Source organism: Lemur catta, chromosome X (genome assembly GCF_020740605.2).
Source record: "Lemur catta isolate mLemCat1 chromosome X, mLemCat1.pri, whole genome shotgun sequence".
Taxonomy (NCBI): domain Eukaryota; kingdom Metazoa; phylum Chordata; class Mammalia; order Primates; family Lemuridae; genus Lemur; species Lemur catta.
The window spans coordinates 12,078,986-12,096,971 of record NC_059155.1 but is presented as its reverse complement, the minus strand read 5'-3'; the positions used below and the strand labels follow the sequence as shown (position 1 = coordinate 12,096,971).

The window sequence follows — 17,986 nt, the reverse complement described above, 5'->3', positions numbered from 1 at the left end:
TGCCAAGTAACGGGTCCCTGTGTGCCCAACTTGGGCATTTGCTCTGTTGGCCATTTGCTGAGTCAGGTGTGTATCAGGCCTCTTTCCCACCTCCTGTGGTCCCAATGATAACCCAGCTAAGGTGAAGGGAGGGTGGCGTGGAGAGACGGGGGCTGCTGTCTGTGAGTACAGTGACTGGAGACTAGCAGCTCGTGAATAGCCCCAAAACTGAATGCTGAGGGCGCCCTCTGCAGCAACGGCCAGAACGTTTAGGCCAATGAGACCCACTTTTACTCAGCAGATAATGAATACTACATGTCACCCTAAAGGGTATGGCACAGATTGAAAATATAAGTAGTTCTAATAAAGGTAACTTCAAAGTAAGAGCTAGTGACAGATAACACTGGGCACAGGGGGCCATGGTGGAACCGTGTGTGGAATATCGCATGCCCTTTCCTTTCTTAGAGTACCATGCACAGTAGACAGAGACCTCTGAGAACCACAGTCCAGAAACCTACCGAATTTTCCTGAATTCAGCCTTTCTCAGATTCATTTGTCCGTAGAAATTGGGGAGGAAGTACCTAACACACCTCTGAACTCAGTGGGATAGCAGCACTTTGGGAAAAGAGGGTTGAGATGTAGTCGTTGCCCATGCGTGACAGATTAGGAGGTCACTAGGGAGCTTGGAGGGGGCATTCTTGGCCCTGAGGGCTGCTACGAGGCAGGATGAGCAGCCCCTGCCCCTCAAACACAGCTCGCGGTTTGCTGGCTGGAAGCTGGAGCCGAGCCAAGGGACCAGGGCTTGGGGACGGAGCACGTGTGCCCTCCCGTAGCAGCAGAGCACCCATCACCTCCCCGTGCCCACCCCTGGCAGGCGCAGCTCACACACGCACCTGTCTGTTTCAGCACACGGCAGCTGGTGCCGAGGGCGGGGGCCAGTCCTTGGTCTCACCTGGCTCCTGCCTAGAGGACTTTCGGGCCACTCCTTTCATCGAGTGCAGTGGTGCCCGAGGCACCTGCCATTACTTTGCCAACAAGTACAGTTTCTGGCTGACGACAGTGGAGGAGAGGCAGCAGTTTGGGGAGGAGCCAGTGTCTGAAACGCTGAAAGCGGGGCAGCTCCACACCCGGGTCAGCCGCTGCCAGGTGTGTATGAAAAGCCTGTAGGACGGCACCTGCCGCTCTGCCCCTTGCCGTCCCCTCCCGCTCACAACAGTCACCTCACAAGCCTGAATGGTCTGAAGAAGGAAGACCAGAGCCTTGTCAAGTTGTACATCGGAGTCTCATTGGGGCTGGACTACTGGACACTGGTCACCCAAACCCTCAGGCCCAATAGATGAGCCCACCCTGCTCACATCTGCTGGCCCATTTCACTCAACCCGGTGCTACCATTTGATTGGGATGTTCACGTGACTAATAGTGGCTACCTCAGAAAGATTTGCTGGGTCCCTAGTTCCTCATTGTCTTGGTCAGAAAGCTCTTCATAATGGCTAATAAGTCATTTCTTCATGTCCAGGGGTCACCACATGTCATTTAGCTTAAACCAAAACCCAGTGTTTCCACATTTAAAAAAAAAAAAATCTCTTGCTAAACATTCATGGATGGCTCAAGTCTGCATAGGGCAAGCCCTCACTATCCAAGGAGGCTCACTGAGACTAGGCAGGCAACAGAACTGGAACGAGGTGCCACCAGTAGCCCAGAAGCTTTGACTCCTTCCAGAGTGAGCAAGACTGGGCTCCACATCGTTTAGGGAGGCTTGAGGGCCAGCAGCTGAGAGGGCCTCATTGACATCACACAGTCTTAGACAAATCACTTCCCCCTTGCCGGCACCCTCCCCAGCCAGAGACGGAGGACTTGGCCTGGTCCAAAGTAGAGCAGAGGATGCAACAAATATGGCCAAGCCCATCAAAGGAAATGAGAACTACAGCCCTTTTTCCTGGGCCAGGGGTAGAGGGGAGGATGGGTAGGGAGGTGTGAATTTTGCTTTTGACTCCAGGAACAAAAAGGTAAATTCCATGTCCTGATTTCTCTGAAGGCCCTGTTTATTCCAAATGCCATCCAGATGTGTGCAATGTGGCAAAATGAAGCTGCAGTGTGTTGGTTCCTTTGCATTCTGAGGCTGTTAGAGTCTTTCTGTTAAAATGGTCATCCAACTGCTCTTTCACAGGTAGCCTATTAAACTATTTTAATATGTTTTTAAAACCTCATAAAAATTTAGCGCACTCCTCTCTTGAGCAGTTAGCAGAGCTAAAGCAAGCCTAAGTTGGCTATAAAGTGCATTGTACTCTGTTTGGGGGGATTTGTTGGAGACATTTTCTTTAATTACCAGTTCCCCAGAACACAGCTAAGTTGACATGAGGCAATTCCTTCCAAGTGATTCTGTATCCTTAAGTATTACGTAAACTGTGCCAACACAGACAAAGCATAACCAGTGTAATCTGAGTTATTATCTTCACCTCCTAGCTAAGTAATAAGCATGTTGTCAGCTTTGTACATAGCAAATAAAATAAATGAAATATGAACATTTGACTCTCATGACATTCTTTGATGAAAACTTTTCTGATGTCCATATCACAACAATTTATGAGTCCCCCTCAGAGCCTTGGAGATTCCCATTACTGCAAGTCAAGCTCTATAACAAAACACTGAGGCTGGAAAAAAGTACATGATGATCAAAGTCAAAGGGCTGAAGGAGTCCCCTAATGGTCAACAAACCCCCAGCCTGCTTCAAGATAAGCCTGCACTGCTTCAAGATAAGCCTACACTTGCTTTTATTCCCATCACATGCTAGGGTTCAAGAAAGAAGTTTTCCATACTTCTGTGGCCTCGGGATCATTTACAGATAAATCAAAAGTAGAGAAATGTTAAAGTCATTAAAATCAAATCTAAGCACATGTGCTCACTCTCTTTCTATATATATAAAATGTGTGCATGCATATATTTATATATGCATAAAATATATACTCTGGAAAGATAAAAAAATAACACTGGAAGCTTTCAGGAATAGGAACTAACCTATGGGAGGAGAAACATTTCACTGAATGCCATTTTGCATCTTTTGAATTTTAAACCACTGGAATATATTACCTACTGGAAAAAAAAAAAAAAGAAAAACATGGAATGTCAGGAACCAAGTGAATAGGTTTGGCATTAGCTTCCAAATCCCAATTGCTGGCCTTCCTTGGGACTCAGTTAAGGATGGGGGTAGAATGAAGACAAGTTAAGAGGGCAAGGAAAGGAAGATGGGAAGGTATTGTTGGGACTTGAGTCGTATCCTTACAAGAGAGTAGTTAGCAAAGCTAATTTGATGAATTTGTACTTTCAAACTTAGTATGTTACTAGTCCTGAAATGATCTGGAATTGTGTTTGATGCACAGATTAAATGTGTAATTCACCACATGAATAATTCTTTCTACATATGGCTGTCAACCAAAACAGTATAATTCAAACACAATTTATTTTTAATTTCTCAAACAAAAATCAACAATTTAAGTCAGTGATTGGCAAGCTACAGACTGCAGGCCAAATCCAGCCCTCCACCTGTTTTTGTAAATAAAGTTTTATTGGATTACAGCCATGCTCATTTGCGTGCATATTGTCTATGGCTGCTTTGGCGCTTCAACAGCAGAGTTGAGTAGTTGTGACAGAGGCCGCGTGGCCTGCAAAGCCTAAAATATTTACTATCTGGCCCTTTACAGAAAAAGTTTGCTGACCCCTGATTCAAGCGATCATGATTTGATTTAAGGACAGGTGACATCTGACAAAAGTATCAGTACGAATGGACACAGTGACCCATCAAATAGGTTCCCCCAAATAGGAAGGAGATGAAGAAGTGTACATTTTACATCATTTCTTTGACAAATATTTTGATATAAATTATAATTTTAAAATACATATTCAAATAATTTAACAAGAACTTTTTCCTCCCTGATTCAGTCACTTTGTTATTTGAGCAAGAGAACAGACGGCTTCTTAGTATTTAGCCCAAAAGAGGTCACACCTGAAAGGGTGCAGAAGCGCAATGTAACCATCTCTCACCTGCTGGTGCTTGAAGCAAGATGGGAGTTGCTGTCTTCCAGACATCCAGCTCCTCATTTCAGCAGCTGAAAACTTGCCATAGCCACCGGGAAGCAACGGACTGCTCCTAATCTTTCTGCTCCTAGGCTCCATGATTGTTTTATTTCATTCTGGGAAAGGGCTGTTGCTGTGTGTTTTGTTTTGTTTCTGAGAAATGGTGATTGGCTCAGTCATGATTGCTATTGAGTTTGTATGCTGTTGGCATATCAGGCACTTGCTGACTAGAAAAGTTTTATGTAATAAGTTCATGTTTTTATGGTGCCAGATGGAAGACAGACCTCCAGGTTGAGTTCCCGGTATTCTATACACTCAGAATCTCAAAATCTTCCTCCAGGTCAAACTCCTCCAGTTGTTCAGTAGAGTCAATGAATTCTGTCAGAATACAGAAGCGAGAAAGAAGAAAAGCTTGACACATAGGTTGAAGTGGTCAACGGATATATTACTCAGTCGTTAAAACTACACATTTTTTAATCACTTTTATAAAGAAAGGCTTGTCTGGAGGAGACTTACAGTTAAGACCACTGCCAAGTATTAGAAATTCTCTATAGTGACTCAAAATAACCAGACTTGTTACACAGGCCTGATGACAGTAATGTAGCCAAGACTCTACAGGCCCTTCGAGGTACCTTTGAACAACCCATGGCCTCAATTTGTTATTCTGAGAAAGATCATGAAAAAAGAATTTTAAAAACAATTCTAGTCATCTTGATTTTGCATAGAACTTTTGCAACGAGCTCATTTTTTAAATCATTCTTTGAAATTGGTAAATATCAGCTTATCAGAAGATTGAAATAACCAGAGGCACCATTTTTGATCAGTCTACTGGAGTTGAAATTTTATCTTCCACAGAAAGCATGAGCCACATTCCTTTGGTCTCGTAAAACAATTGCCACACATGGGTCTGCAGGCTGAAAGCCCCTGAATGACAGCTTACCTGCCCCAGTGGTTGTCACTTCTGGCTTGGTTGGAGGTACAAAAGGAGGCCAGTGCGATGGATGTTTCTGAACTAATTCAAACATCCTTAAATTTTCCTTTAGAATTTCCTGGAGAGACACAGAAACAGTTGTAAACATTTCAGAATCACAGCATTTCTGTCCGGTTGGCAATCTATAACCTCAAACCCTAAGAGAGTGGCCTGGCAGTTGACAGGAGAAAACAATGGCCTTACACCCATCCTCTCCTTGAACCATCCGAAGGCCCAGCCATCTTCAGGTCTAGATGCTGTTTGGCCAGGAAGGAAGGACACTGGAGGGAGTATCTTATGGAGGCCAGTACTCATTGCCCACACTCCATCATGAGGCACAGGCCCTGTGCCAGATGCATGGGTCCGGCTCAATTTAGGGGTGAGATGTTCCTGAAGCACTGGCTCCAAAGTAGTGTCAGTTAGTTCAAATAAATCCATTCCAAGAAAATAATGGTATATATTGGCATGGTTTCAGTTGTAATCCAACATTTATGGTACATATCCTAATTTAAATGGCATAGTCTTATCAGAGAATTCTCATTCTACCTTTAAATGTGATATAAATATGGTTTTGCTGCATTCTGAGATATATTACCTTTAGAAAATAATTTTCTATTATACCTCAGTGAATTATTAACTGGGGTTTCAGATTAATTATTTGCTCACTTGTGAAGAAAAATCTTCCCTCCTTGCACTTACAAAGGCGCTGGGCCCCCATCTCTCTGATCCTTTCATTTTGCAGGTAGAACATCATGTCTCCTGCCACCCCATCCGGGGCTCTTTAACCTATATGTGCTCCAAAACTTATGATAAGGCCACATCCCAATAAACTCATCATAAATTGATAATAGCATAAGTTGAAAACAGGTGTTTTGTAGACATAATGGGATGCAAAAACATACAACACTATCTAAAAAACACTGGCAACACAGTACTAGGCTGTAGAGTATCAGTGGTTTACCCTCATGGTCGCATGGCTGACTGGGAGCTGTGGCTCGCTGCCCAGCATCACGAGAGTATTGTACTGTATGTTGGTAGCCCAGGAAAAAGTCAAGATTCAAAGTATGATTTCTACTGAATGTGGATCGCTTTCACACCATCGTAAAGTTGAAAAATCGTAAGTTGAACCATCATAAGTCAGGAACTATCTGTACCCCTATGCGCTCCCCTCATCCTTTCAATAAGCATGTATCAGTGTTTTCCATCCATTTGGTGTGTGTTAGAGGCTGAGGATGAGGGAGGCAGATACAGTGTTTGGTGAGCCAGTGAAATAATTCCCTTTTACACAGATACCAAAAAGAAAGAATAACTTTACACGGATTTCTGCAAATTGTGTTTCCTTTTAAAAGGTGGCATGCCCATACTTTATATAAATAAGACAGCTAATAGAAGGGCAAGCCCTCTAACCCATGATGGAATGAATATATTAAGCTGTAAATGGACCACTAAACAAATACGAAAGTAGTTTCTTTAACCATCTCAGTGTTATGAACCGAGTAAGGAAGAATTTAGGCTGAGCAATACAAAATTGGCATTTTTAGGTTAAAATAGTAGAATATTAGCTGAATATGTCATGTGACCCATAGGCTTAATGAGATCAAACATTAAGTTTCATCCCTAAGAATCTCACTTACTTGACATACTCAGCATATTTCAAACAAAGCTTTTCCTCAGTTCCCCCAAAGTTATGCACAACTCCCCACACTTGATAGTTGCTTTGTTGCCTTAGCGTCTTTCTCTTGCGATAAAGTCATATCAGACTAGGTTTACATTACTATGAAAAACAATCTTGAAAAGGAATCAAATTGAGTTACATTCATTTTTTAACACTAAGAAAAACATTTGGCTTTACCTTCTGAACAAGGCTACACCAGTTATCAAAGTCTTTTTCTTCTTTGCAGAAAAATCCCTTGGGGGGAAACAAAAGAACACAATTTAGAATCATCCTTTGTGTTGCAAGATGGCACTGTCCACCCAGAATTAGCATGTGGGCCATTTTCTTTGGATGTGCCTTCCCAGCAGTAAAGGAGGAAGATTGGCTGGTTTCTCTCTCTCCTAACTCATTGCCTCACTTGGGCAAACACATTTGCACTGTGTCACCATCGCTCTCATTCTTACTCTAACAATCTTGTTCTCTGTCCCTTCCCTTTTTTCCTGTCCCTTTCCCTCCCTGTCCGTCTCCCTTCATGCTGTGAGATACTATATCTCAACTTGAAGACCAGTCTTCAAATTATGGGCTCAATTCCATCACATTTAGTGCACAAATATGTACATCCACAAAGAATATTCAATTAAACCAGCAAACAAAAGCCAAATAGTCCTTGTAGCTAGAGGCAATACTAAATAAGGTGGCTTTGACCTTCAGGAAATTATCTATTGGAATAGAGAGGACCATCATTCTCCTTCCCCATCCTCGGAGCCACCTGACAGTAGTGAAAGAATGGTCCACAAGAGGAGGACCCTCAGCTCCTAGTCACTGGGGCTGTGACAGTTGGATTAACTGGGTAAAGAGGATGCAGACAAGCCTCAGAACCACTGGCTACTTCCCAGGCAGATTTCCCCTCAGTGTGTGTAGACAGAAATCTCACTTCTGGGGAAAAATTCTGCAACTTTCTGGATTCTGTGCACTGAGAAATGGGTACTGTCCATCCAGGGGGTCTCATCCCCCTATCCCTTCCTAGCTATGTCCCACCTTACTCCCTGTGCTTGTGTGGCAATAATTCGAGGACAAGAAGGAAAAGGGGAAAAGATGCTTATACTAATAATAACTAACAGAGAATTCTTACAATGTGCTGGGCCCTGTGCTAAGTGCCTTACACACATTGTACCTCATATACCCCCACAAAGAAGCAATTATTGTTTTCCTAATTTTAGAGATGGGAAGACTGGGGCTCGGAAAGGTTAAGGGACTCTCCCCCGAAGTCCGTATCTAGTAACTGGCAGAGCTGGGATTCCAACCAGAGCAGTATGGCTCCAGGGTCCATTCCTTCCCCTCTACACCCCACTGCCTCTTGGGGGGCAGTAAGCAAATGTACTCTTGCCACTCTCCCTAGCAACCTGGATAATTCCCAGGGAACCAATCTGTAACAGGGTGGCATTGTATCTCCCAGCCCACCCAACCTTCAGATACCCACCAATGCTACAGAAGGATCCAAGTTCAGGATGTTCATTCGCTGTGGGGACTGCAGGCAATGGAAAGTCTGGTCATCAACCATTCCATTCTCTTCAGTGTCGACAAAGGTCTGGGTTGTGTGAGGGTCCAGGAAGATGAGCTCATTGCCTGTTTTGAAGAAGACATGCTTAAACCTTCAAAGAACCACTGACTCTGGCCCACTGTTGTCCTTAGGAGGAGGCGCTCTGGTTCTCCTAACCCCTCCCTCGGTGACAATGAGAATGAGATGACAGAAAGCCTGAAGCCAGCATGAACATGCTTGAGGGAAGCCACGTGCACCCAAATCTAATCATTCAACAAGAAGGCGAGCCCTAGCATTCACATCTCCTCAAGTCCGAGTCCAAAAATGGGAAGTGACAGGTTTGAGAGAAGGTGGGAATGAGAGACCACAGATGGCACGGCAGGCTCTGTGAGCAGCAGTAGCGAAGAGGCGGTAGGTAGAGTCACCAGGCTATGGGCCCAGGTGCCAATGGGGGACGTTCTGCCTCTTTTAACATTGGAAAGCATCTCACTGTAGAGCATTGGTTCTCAGACCTACACTCAGAGAGCACCTCTGGTAGGGGAAAAGGCCTCAGCCTCCGAAAGAAATGCTACCCAGACAGAACTCTGTTATGGATGAGATCCCAGTGACCTGACTTCTGGTCCTCATCAGCTAGCAAGTTAGTCAATTCCTGTCAGAAAGCACTGCCTTTGTCACATTAACATCAGTACAGATACACCTCACTGGGGAAACTCACTTTGACAAACTGACCCTTACACGTGACACAAGCCATACTTCATCAAATTGAAAAAGCCTGGCCCCAAAAATGATGTGGGCAGAGTTGGGGATAATAAAATTTCTACTTTGACCTGGTATTTGAAGGGCTGAGAGCCTGTCCTCAGCCACATGCCAAGTAGGCAAAAGTACCTAAGAGTGTAACCCAACCTCACTGTCCAGGCCTGAGGGCCATCTGGGTCTCTGTGTCCTCGATTGTGTCAGATGACCAAAGAGAGATCTACCTGTGGCAGGAGATTGGGGTAGAACGGATGCCCCCAGACACCCTCTCTGGAATGGCATCCAAGATTGCATTGGGCACATCTACATGTTTCTGTTGGCAAAGACTGTGTATCTGATGTCTCATGAGAAGTTTCACTTTATCATAAACCAAGGAAAAACCATTTAATTCACTCTCTGTCTTAATTTCCTTATTTTTAAACTGGGCTTATTGGGCCTGTTCTAGTTACTTCACAGGGTATTATAAGAACCAGAAGATTTTACCTCTGTGGAATGCTCAAAACACAGTATAAATACAAGGTGGTTAGAGAATTATCTGACTGCAAATCAAAAGTGTTTACCTACAAATGTATGTTTAAGAGCATGTAGAAATCAGTGCCCCCATATGACTTGCTTTGTGAAAGTCAAGGCAGATATTCCCCTAGACCACAGGTGGGTGAGATCAGTGATATCAAGAAAGCCTCAAGTCACTCTAAAGAATAGCAGTCAAGATGTTTAGAAGGAAGCCCACCTAAGGCCACAGATAGGTGAGAGGAAAAGGGAGTTGTGGACCAGAAAACAGAAAGCCAAAGCAGGGTTAGAACCGAGCCAATCTGCCGGAGTGTGAGTTAAGGTGCTGGGAATAATGTCGTCTCTGACTCTGGCCAGGACCTTTTCCCATGGGGGCTCTGTGTGTGTGTGTGTGTGTGTGTGTGTGTACACATGTGCATGCACGGGGAGTGGAGCTTTGCAGGCTGCTCCGCTTCTGACAGTACTTATAAGAGATAGAGTCGGCTGGGCGCGGTGGCTCACGCCTGTAATCCTAGCACTCTGGGAGGCCAAGGCGGGTGGATCGCTCAAGGTCAGGAGTTCGAGACCAGCCTGAGCAAGAGCGAGACCCCGTCTCTACTAGAAATAAAAAGAAATTATCTGGCCAATTAAAATATATATAGAAAAAATTAGCTGGGCATGGTGGCACATGCCTGTAGTCCCAGCTACTCGGGAGGCTGAGGCAGGAGGATTGCTTGAGCCCAGGAGTTTGAGGTTGCTGTGAGCTAGGCTGATGCCACGGCACTCTAGCCTGGGTGACAGAGCAGGACTCTGCCTCAAAAAAAAAAAAAAAAAGGAGAGAGAGAGAGAGAGAGAGACCCCAGAAAGCTCCCTCACCTCTTCTGCCATGTGAGGACACAGCAAGAAAACAGCCATCTGTGAAACAGGAAGCGGACCCTCACCAGACACTGAATCTGCCAGTGTCTTGATCTTGGACTTCCAGCCTCCAGAATGGTGAGAAATCAATTTCTGTTGTTCCTAAGCCACGCAGTCTATAGTATTCTCTTATAGCAGCTGGCATGGATCAAGTCAAGCATAAACAATAGGAAATCTATTTTTACAACATTTTCTTTGAACCCAAAAACTTCGAGGGCATCTTAATTTACATAACTCCAAATACTGGGTTTTTCACTTAGAAAAATAAAAGCTGCTACAGACGCCACGTTTTCCACTAAGCTGTAGTTCTTACGCTCTACCAATAGATGGCAGCATCGGAGAGCGCAGAGGCAGCCGTGCAGAACCGCCCCAGCCTCAAGAGGAAGAAAGAGGTGTTGGGGTGAGGCAAGGTGGAGCCACCTTTCACTGAGTGTGTACTATATGCCTTGCTCTTTGCTGAATGCCTTGCTATGAGATGACAACACGGTGAGTCAGGCGCTAGCCCTATTTTACATAACAGGAACCTGAGACTGAAAGTTGATATCCTTTTCCTGCAGTCACACAGCTAGCAAGTGGAGGACTGGCATGCAGTCGGGTGTGCCTGCTTCCATCCCACCTCGCCTCCCTGAATGTTCCAGAAGGAGATGGGGTGGTGAGGGAGACCAAGGCCATCTCCACCCTGTCCTCTGCACATCCCCTCATAACCGCTCTAGCTCTCCCTTGCCTGTTGGCCAATCTGAGCTCATGACTTGCTGGAGGCCCAGTCTCAGACCACTCCACTCCTGCAAGAGGTGTCCTGTACCAAATTTCCCTGGCCGCATCACTCACAAACTCATGCTCTTCAGCACCAACCAGGTGTCTAGGCCCTTAGTACTCAAAGCATGCTCTGTGGATCAGCAGGGCGGCACCACCTAGTTAGAGATGCAGAATCTCAGGCCCCAACCCAGACCTGCTGAATCTGCATTCTGACAGGCTCGCGAGGTCATTTGTGTGCACGCTGAAGTTTGAGAAGTGTGGGGTTAGCTCACTTTGTGTGCCAAGGGCCTTAAATGTCTGTGGTCTCAGCTAGTGAGAAAGGTGGCTGGGTTTCCAGGGGCACCAATCTATATAGGGACTGTCGGGCTGCTCATTAGGGTCCACATTAGGAGGTTAGCGGCTGTAAGGCTTAGCCCCCATTATTGGGAAAGGGACATTGCTGTGTTTGCCTCCTCTAATCTGAATAATGAGCCAGCCCAGCTGCAGGGACCTGGGAAGCCAGAAAACAGCTCCTAGCCTGACTGCCTGAACCCCAATAAGGAGGCGGATTGGCAAAGCCAAAGGAATGAAACCCCACTGCCCTGAGCCCCACAGGCAGGAGGGAGAGACGTGCTGGAGCAATGCTGTGACTTTGGGGCTGGCCAGTGGGAAAGCAGTGGAACCATCTTATCAAGAGGCGAGGAGGTGGAGGCACTGAAAGGGGACCTGCTTTCCATCAGGCACGTGGAAGGGTTATTCTCCATAGATCAGGCCGGACACGGAAGGAGCTGACCAGAGGCTGCAGCATCCCTGGGCTAGACAGGGGCCCGCTAACCAGAATTGCCTGGTCTCCCGTGCAGACCTTCTCCCGACCCCCTCCCCCAGCCCATGATGACTTACTTGTGATTCCTCCTTTCTTACCTAAGAATCCTATGAAATAATAGGCGTTATTTGGTTTTCCTCCTAATGCCCCTAAAGACTGTGGCATCTTAAAACACTCCTGGAGGGAAAGAGAATGCAAGATTCTCAACTCACTTGTAGACTGCTGCTCACGGATCTCTGTGCTGACATGGCGGTGTGATGGGCGGGCCGCAATGGGCTTGGGGAAAGGAGCAACTTACTTTGAAGGCGTCAACATAGACAGGATTAATTTGGTTTATGCCCAGGCGAAGGGGTACAATGAGAAGCAGGGGTTTCCAGGCTGGACAGTAGGCAGAGGTACCCTTACTCTGGCTCGAAGCAGTCAGAGAATCGGGGGGGTTTTCACCAGCTGTGTCTGCACTCAAGGGAAGGACACAGCACATTTTTTCTAGAAATAGAAGATAAGAAAGTTGGGTAAGTAAGAGGTGTCCCGCCTTAGGAGATACTTCAAAAGCAAAACTAAGGGGAACCTTACATCCCCCTGCCCTGCCTAGAAGGTCCTCCCCCCTGCCACCAGGGCCCAGCTGGCCCCCTCCCACAGGAAACGCGGGCCACTCCTCCAGCCCTCATCTCCTTCATCCTGGCCACTGAGCACTTGATTCGCTCCTAACAGGGGTTCTGGGTTCCCTGAAAGAGTCTCATTTCTCAACTGGTGTTCGAGGGCCTTTGAGACAGAGACTATCTTTGGGTTGCCCTAACTCCCCAGGGCAGGGAGCACAGGCCCAGACAAGGGGGGCCTCCACAAAAGATCTGTTGGTGCTTTACCACATTATACACACTTTGGGCTTCCTGCAGGGAATGCATGTAGTACTTCACTGAAGGGCAGCAGAGACCTTCTAGTGCTTTTCTCCCTTTCAGAAAGCTGACAGGGAAGAGAATCAGAGCCCACAGTTCCCCTAAGATCCCGTGCCCTGGCGGGGAAGGTCAGAGAGACTCTCTTGAGCCCCAGATTTCCAAATGGGGAGGAAGAACTCCTCACCCACCAACCAGGAAGGCAAATGGGCTGGGGACTCACTGATATCTTCAATGACCACTGTGTTATCCATTGAAACATAAACAGCCAAGGAATTCCATTCATCAAATAAAGCAAGTTTTCTGCAAAGCAACATAGAATGAAGTCACAACGGGAGAAGATGGAAGTATCAGCAGGAAGCAGTACAGTCTACACCCGGTATTGCTAAAGTCACCAGACACGGAGCCACAGAGAGAAGCTGGTGTTCAGGTCAGCTCTGTCTCCTTTGCCAGAGCTCTGAGATATTCCATGTCTAGGGACCTTCAGTGTGCCGCAGAGTCACCATATCAGAACTTCAAATAGAAGGCTCTCCTTTACAACCTGGAAAAGTCTACCTCACAAAATGACAGTACTCTTGGGCAAAAAAGTAAAGTTACCTATGCGTCTGCTCCCAAAATCCCAAGAGATTTGTTTTCATACATAGAAGACATTCTGACTTATGGCTTTTTGTTTTTTTGAATAAAGGAAACTGTCATTAAATATATATATATATATATATATATATGTATATATGTATATATTTTGTTTGTTTGTTTGTTTGTTTGGGGTCATAGGTAATATGGAGAATGAGTCCAAAGAAAACCCAAAGAGAGAGAGAGAGAGAGAGAGAGAGGGAGAGAGAATCTCTTCTACCCCTTCCCAGCTGCACTGAGAATGCCCCTCAAGTAGACTTAGGCCTCACATTGACTCGGGTGCCAAGCCCTACTGATTAGCAGCTGAACAGGGCCAGTAGGCTGAATTGCAGGACTTCAGGGGAGATTAGAAAGAAAACCCCTTTAAAAGAGAGATTATCTGAAGTCTAAGTAAAGTACCTATTTCTTCCTTCCTTCTTCTCCCCTTACCAGTTGGAGAGAAGACGTATTTAACTTGGCTACTTCTGGGCTATGTGGGCAAAGCCCAGTCCCACTGGACAAAAGAAAAAACATTCTCTCTACCAAAGTAGTTCCCAGCAAGAGGTCAACTACCACTGCACTTTTATTTTATTCATTTTAATGTATTATCTTTCCCCAGAATGATAATAATATACTGTTGTTAGTGAGAACAATGATGATGAATCTGAACCTACTCAAATTCTTTTTAAAAAATGTATGCTTCCACTTTGTTGTTGGGAACCTCAAAATTAAGAGGAAAGAAGCACATTTTGAGGGATGTCATTTAAAAACCAACCATTTTGGCCGGGTGCGGTGGCTCACACCTGTAATCCTAGCACTCTGGGAGGCCGAGGCGGGCAGATCCTTTGAGCTCAGGAGTTCGAGACCAGCCTGAGCAAGAGCGAGACCCCGTCTCTACTAAAAAATAGAAAGAAATTAGCTGGACAACTAAAAATATACAGAAAAAATTAGCCGGGCATGGTGGCGCATGCCTGTAGTCCCAGCTACTCGGGAGGCTGAGGCAGAAGGATTGCTCGAGCCCAGGAGCTTGAGGTTGCTGTGAGCTAGGCTGTTGCCACGGCACTCTAGCCAGGGTGACAGAGCAGGACTCTGCCTCAAAAAAATAAAAAAATAAAAAAATAAAAACCAACCATTTCAAGCCAGGTTTTGGGCTCCACACAGCCATTCTAATCCTTCATGCTTTCTGCTCTGGTTTCCTACAGCAGTTCCCAAAATACTGCCAGATCCTCACTCTGCAGAGTCAAGGATGCGCAAGGCACTCTGACCAAGGTGAGGAAGTAGTGTCAGGGAGGCTGCACTGTTAGCAAGGAGTAAAGCCAAGGTAGAAGTTTTCCTTGGGTCCCCAGTAAATTCAGACTACTCTCTTCACATGCACATCCAGAAAGCCTTCTAGTTCACAGAAGACTGGCTAACCATTGAAACAGGGCCCCACAGATGCTTTGCATGGAGCAAGTCCCACCAGAATGCCCAAGAACTGAAGTACACTATACCAAAGGAGGACAGATAGTTCAATCTTCTGATCCTTAAATCTCTCACCAGATTCTGGCTGCCATTTTCATTTATTCATGGAGCATTTATTGAGCACTGAACACTTCTGTGTGCCAGGCAGTTTTATGTGCTGGTGTTACAAAGTGAACAAGACAGATACAATGTCTGTGTTCATGGAGTTTTCATTCAGTGATAGGTTGTCAGGAAGGAGAGGGACAACAGGAGAGGCGGCCTGCAGGGGTAACTACTAATGCCACTCACCCCATTCACTTCCAAAAAGTTGGTCCTAGCCTCTCTACTTCGCCTCTTGCAATGGGAGGTGCATTCCAGAATTTAACAAGACAACTGCAAAAGTACCATATTGGGGCTGTGTCTGCTAAGAGATGACAAACCGATTCCAAGACTCCCTTGGGATTTGCCTCCTCCAATAGGTGGTGAGTTCCTTAAAGCAAGGCTGTGTCTAGTTTATTTCTGTAGACCACGTACTTAGCACAGTAAAGTCACCCAGTTAATGCTGAGTGAATTCACGGGCTTTTTTTTTAGTACTATGCAGTCCATTTGGGAATCCAGTGGGAGTCCAGTTCTTACTTAGGCTGCCTCAGCCTCCACCACTTACTATGAACCTTTTGGCTTCAAAGGAGCCCTCAGGCTAATGGCTCCCTGGCACGTGTGAGATACTGAATGAGTCCTGGGGTACAACCACATATACTGGTACCAATGAATACAACTCTGATATACCAAGGTACAAGCTCACATTTCTACATTTCAAAGAGCTGTCTGAGCAAAATGGTACAGATGTTTGATGGCTTAGTGGGAGGGATACCTTAGTGGGATTGCGAGAATACCTAGGTGATGGGAGGTTTAGTTGGCTGGGGAGAGAAGCATAGAATATAGTAGAATGAGGCAGATGCCAGACTCTTTTACTTACTTTAACACCTGTGCAACTGTATTTGGTCCAAACCATTCGCCAATTGATTTCCCTTCTCCTACACCCATTTGTGCTGTTTTTATGTGGAAAAAATTAACACGTTAGCAAAAGATCTTCCAACAAACCACAAACTCCTAATTTTTTACACAAATAATTACGCAGATGGACAATTTAGTGGAACCACAGATAAGGTAGGGGGAAAGAAGGAGCAGGAATAGGCATTGCCTTTAAACTATTGATTTGTGACCTTACCCATTTGATGGATAGAGTAGCAACAGTCTTTTCTATCTAAGAAGCATTGTAGGATCCGTTGGTATTCTTTGGGTTGTTCTTTTTGTTTCTCCCAGTTCCAGTCTTTGTAGGAGAAAAATGGGTTAACATCATTTTTGCAACCGTTTATTACCTCTCTGCACTTTTATTGTAACTACGAAGTTAGGAAAACAAAGGTGCTACGTCTAGAAGGCAGGAATGATCAAGTTGGAACATTCCTAAGTATCTTTCATTTTGATGACAAAGACATCTGGAAACTGATTGCTTTCAAAGACTCAGTGGGTATAAAGTAAAAGCAAAACAAGAAGGTTGACCAAGGAATTGACTTATCCGAAGGGCTGGAGCTAGATAAATGCTACAACGTAAAAACAGTGTCATCAAGGCCTTTCTGGCCAGCAACTCGGTAAACAGAAGGTCACCACAAAGCCTGGTCATATATCCATATATAACCCAGACGTCACAGTGTCTCATCTCCACACAGACAGCAACAGCTTTTGTCCTTGTATTTTGGCAGCGTTGCGAAAAGTCTCACGAGGGGAAGTGCTGCTCTGACATATAACAGTTCACAGGGGCATATACACAATTCACAACTAAGGAAGCTTAAAAAAATATGCACGCTGCCGTTTCTTACACCACCTTTTTTAAAGTCCACACTTGAGCTTTGGAAAAACAAATACCTTTGCTATCAAGGTGTTCAAGTTTTCCTTAAGACCAAAACCAGAATAACTACATTTGTAGGGATCTTACCTGTGCCTTAGGCACAGCCCCCTCAAATCCTACAACTTATTGAGGACAACTGCAAAAACTCTATATAATCACCTCTGTGGACAGGATGCACCACTCCAATCCTCTCACCTCTAAGAACTCTGTCTAATGGGACAGATTTCTGAGGTTTATTAATAATTTGTTGCCAAGACTCTCTCTCCTGAGGTTTTCGAGAGAGTTTGAATTAAAGACTGAAATGTACTTGAAGCCAAAGGCCATTATCTCCAGAATTTTCAGTTTTCTTTAGCTTCTAGTATTTCTGAAACCAAAGTTTTAAACTTCCGATCCAGAACAGCCTTCACAGGGTGAACCACACCCAACTTTTTTCATTAGCTACCAAATTGTCCAAGTCTGGGGAAAAACCAATTAGCTGGCTGCTAAGTCTCGCTAAATATTTACTGATGACAGTGCTAAGTGAATACCCCACTTCATTTTTAAAATAGCTGAATAGGAAACGATCCAAAAAAACTTCTTTACAAAATTACATCTTCTAATTCATCTTAGCTATAAGATCTTTTTGCAAATTCTTCCTGCTACTTGCTTTCATATTGAAACAACTGAGACTGCTGATTGACTGGGTTTTTTCCCAGTTCACTCCCCACTTCCAGAACTCACTTGCAGAATAATCATCTCGCAGTATTTTGTAAATGAGAAAAAGTTAAGTAGTAAGAATGGTTCTGCACCAAGAAGCATATGTGTAGTAGAGAACTCGCTGGACACAGAGTCAGAAGATCTGTATTCTATTCCCAAATCTTTGCTTTCTTGCTGTTTGACCCTGGGCAAATCACACCAATTCCCTGAGCCTCAATTTTCTCATCTGTAAAGTAGAAATTATGATACTACCAGGGGAAGCAGGCACAAGATACCCTAAACCCTGAAGAGAAGGCAATAAGCCCTAAAACCTCCCCAGACTCTTCCTCAATCCTCTCTGAAAACTGCAGCAGGATCTGTGAGTTTGCACAGTGGGGAAAGGACAGTGATGCTTCCATACCTCTGAACCTCAGTTAGCAACAGCCCATAGGTTCAGCAGCCCAATCTCTTCCAAAGTGTCCTTTCACTCTCTCATCTCCAAGTCCAACTAGACTTTCACCCAAGTGCCTGAAC

At 45.1% G+C, this 17,986-nt stretch overlaps 2 protein-coding genes across 5 annotated transcripts in view; one reads left to right on the top strand and one right to left on the bottom strand.

Moving 5' to 3' along the window:
• Window positions 1-2,501, top strand: part of COL4A6 (collagen type IV alpha 6 chain) — a 264,348-nt gene extending 261,847 nt beyond the window's left edge. The window contains exon 45 of the mRNA XM_045537937.1: window positions 886-2,501. Coding sequence (XP_045393893.1) covers window positions 886-1,146 — 261 coding nt within the window. The 3' untranslated portion in view covers window positions 1,147-2,501. The remainder of the gene's footprint in view (window positions 1-885) is intronic.
• Window positions 2,502-3,417: 916 nt separating this feature from the next.
• The window catches only part of ATG4A (autophagy related 4A cysteine peptidase), a 55,598-nt gene continuing 41,029 nt past the window's right edge, over window positions 3,418-17,986 (bottom strand). For all 4 annotated transcript variants that reach the window (XM_045537931.1, XM_045537933.1, XM_045537934.1 and 1 more), the window contains 9 exons: window positions 16,100-16,201; window positions 15,848-15,920; window positions 13,043-13,122; window positions 12,228-12,415; window positions 12,028-12,106; window positions 8,155-8,300; window positions 6,873-6,929; window positions 4,991-5,099; window positions 3,418-4,428 (listed from right to left, as the gene is read on the bottom strand). In XM_045537931.1, coding sequence (XP_045393887.1) covers window positions 4,358-4,428; window positions 4,991-5,099; window positions 6,873-6,929; window positions 8,155-8,300; window positions 12,028-12,106; window positions 12,228-12,415; window positions 13,043-13,122; window positions 15,848-15,920; window positions 16,100-16,201 — 905 coding nt within the window. In that variant the 3' untranslated portion in view covers window positions 3,418-4,357. The remainder of the gene's footprint in view (window positions 4,429-4,990; window positions 5,100-6,872; window positions 6,930-8,154; window positions 8,301-12,027; window positions 12,107-12,227; window positions 12,416-13,042; window positions 13,123-15,847; window positions 15,921-16,099; window positions 16,202-17,986) is intronic.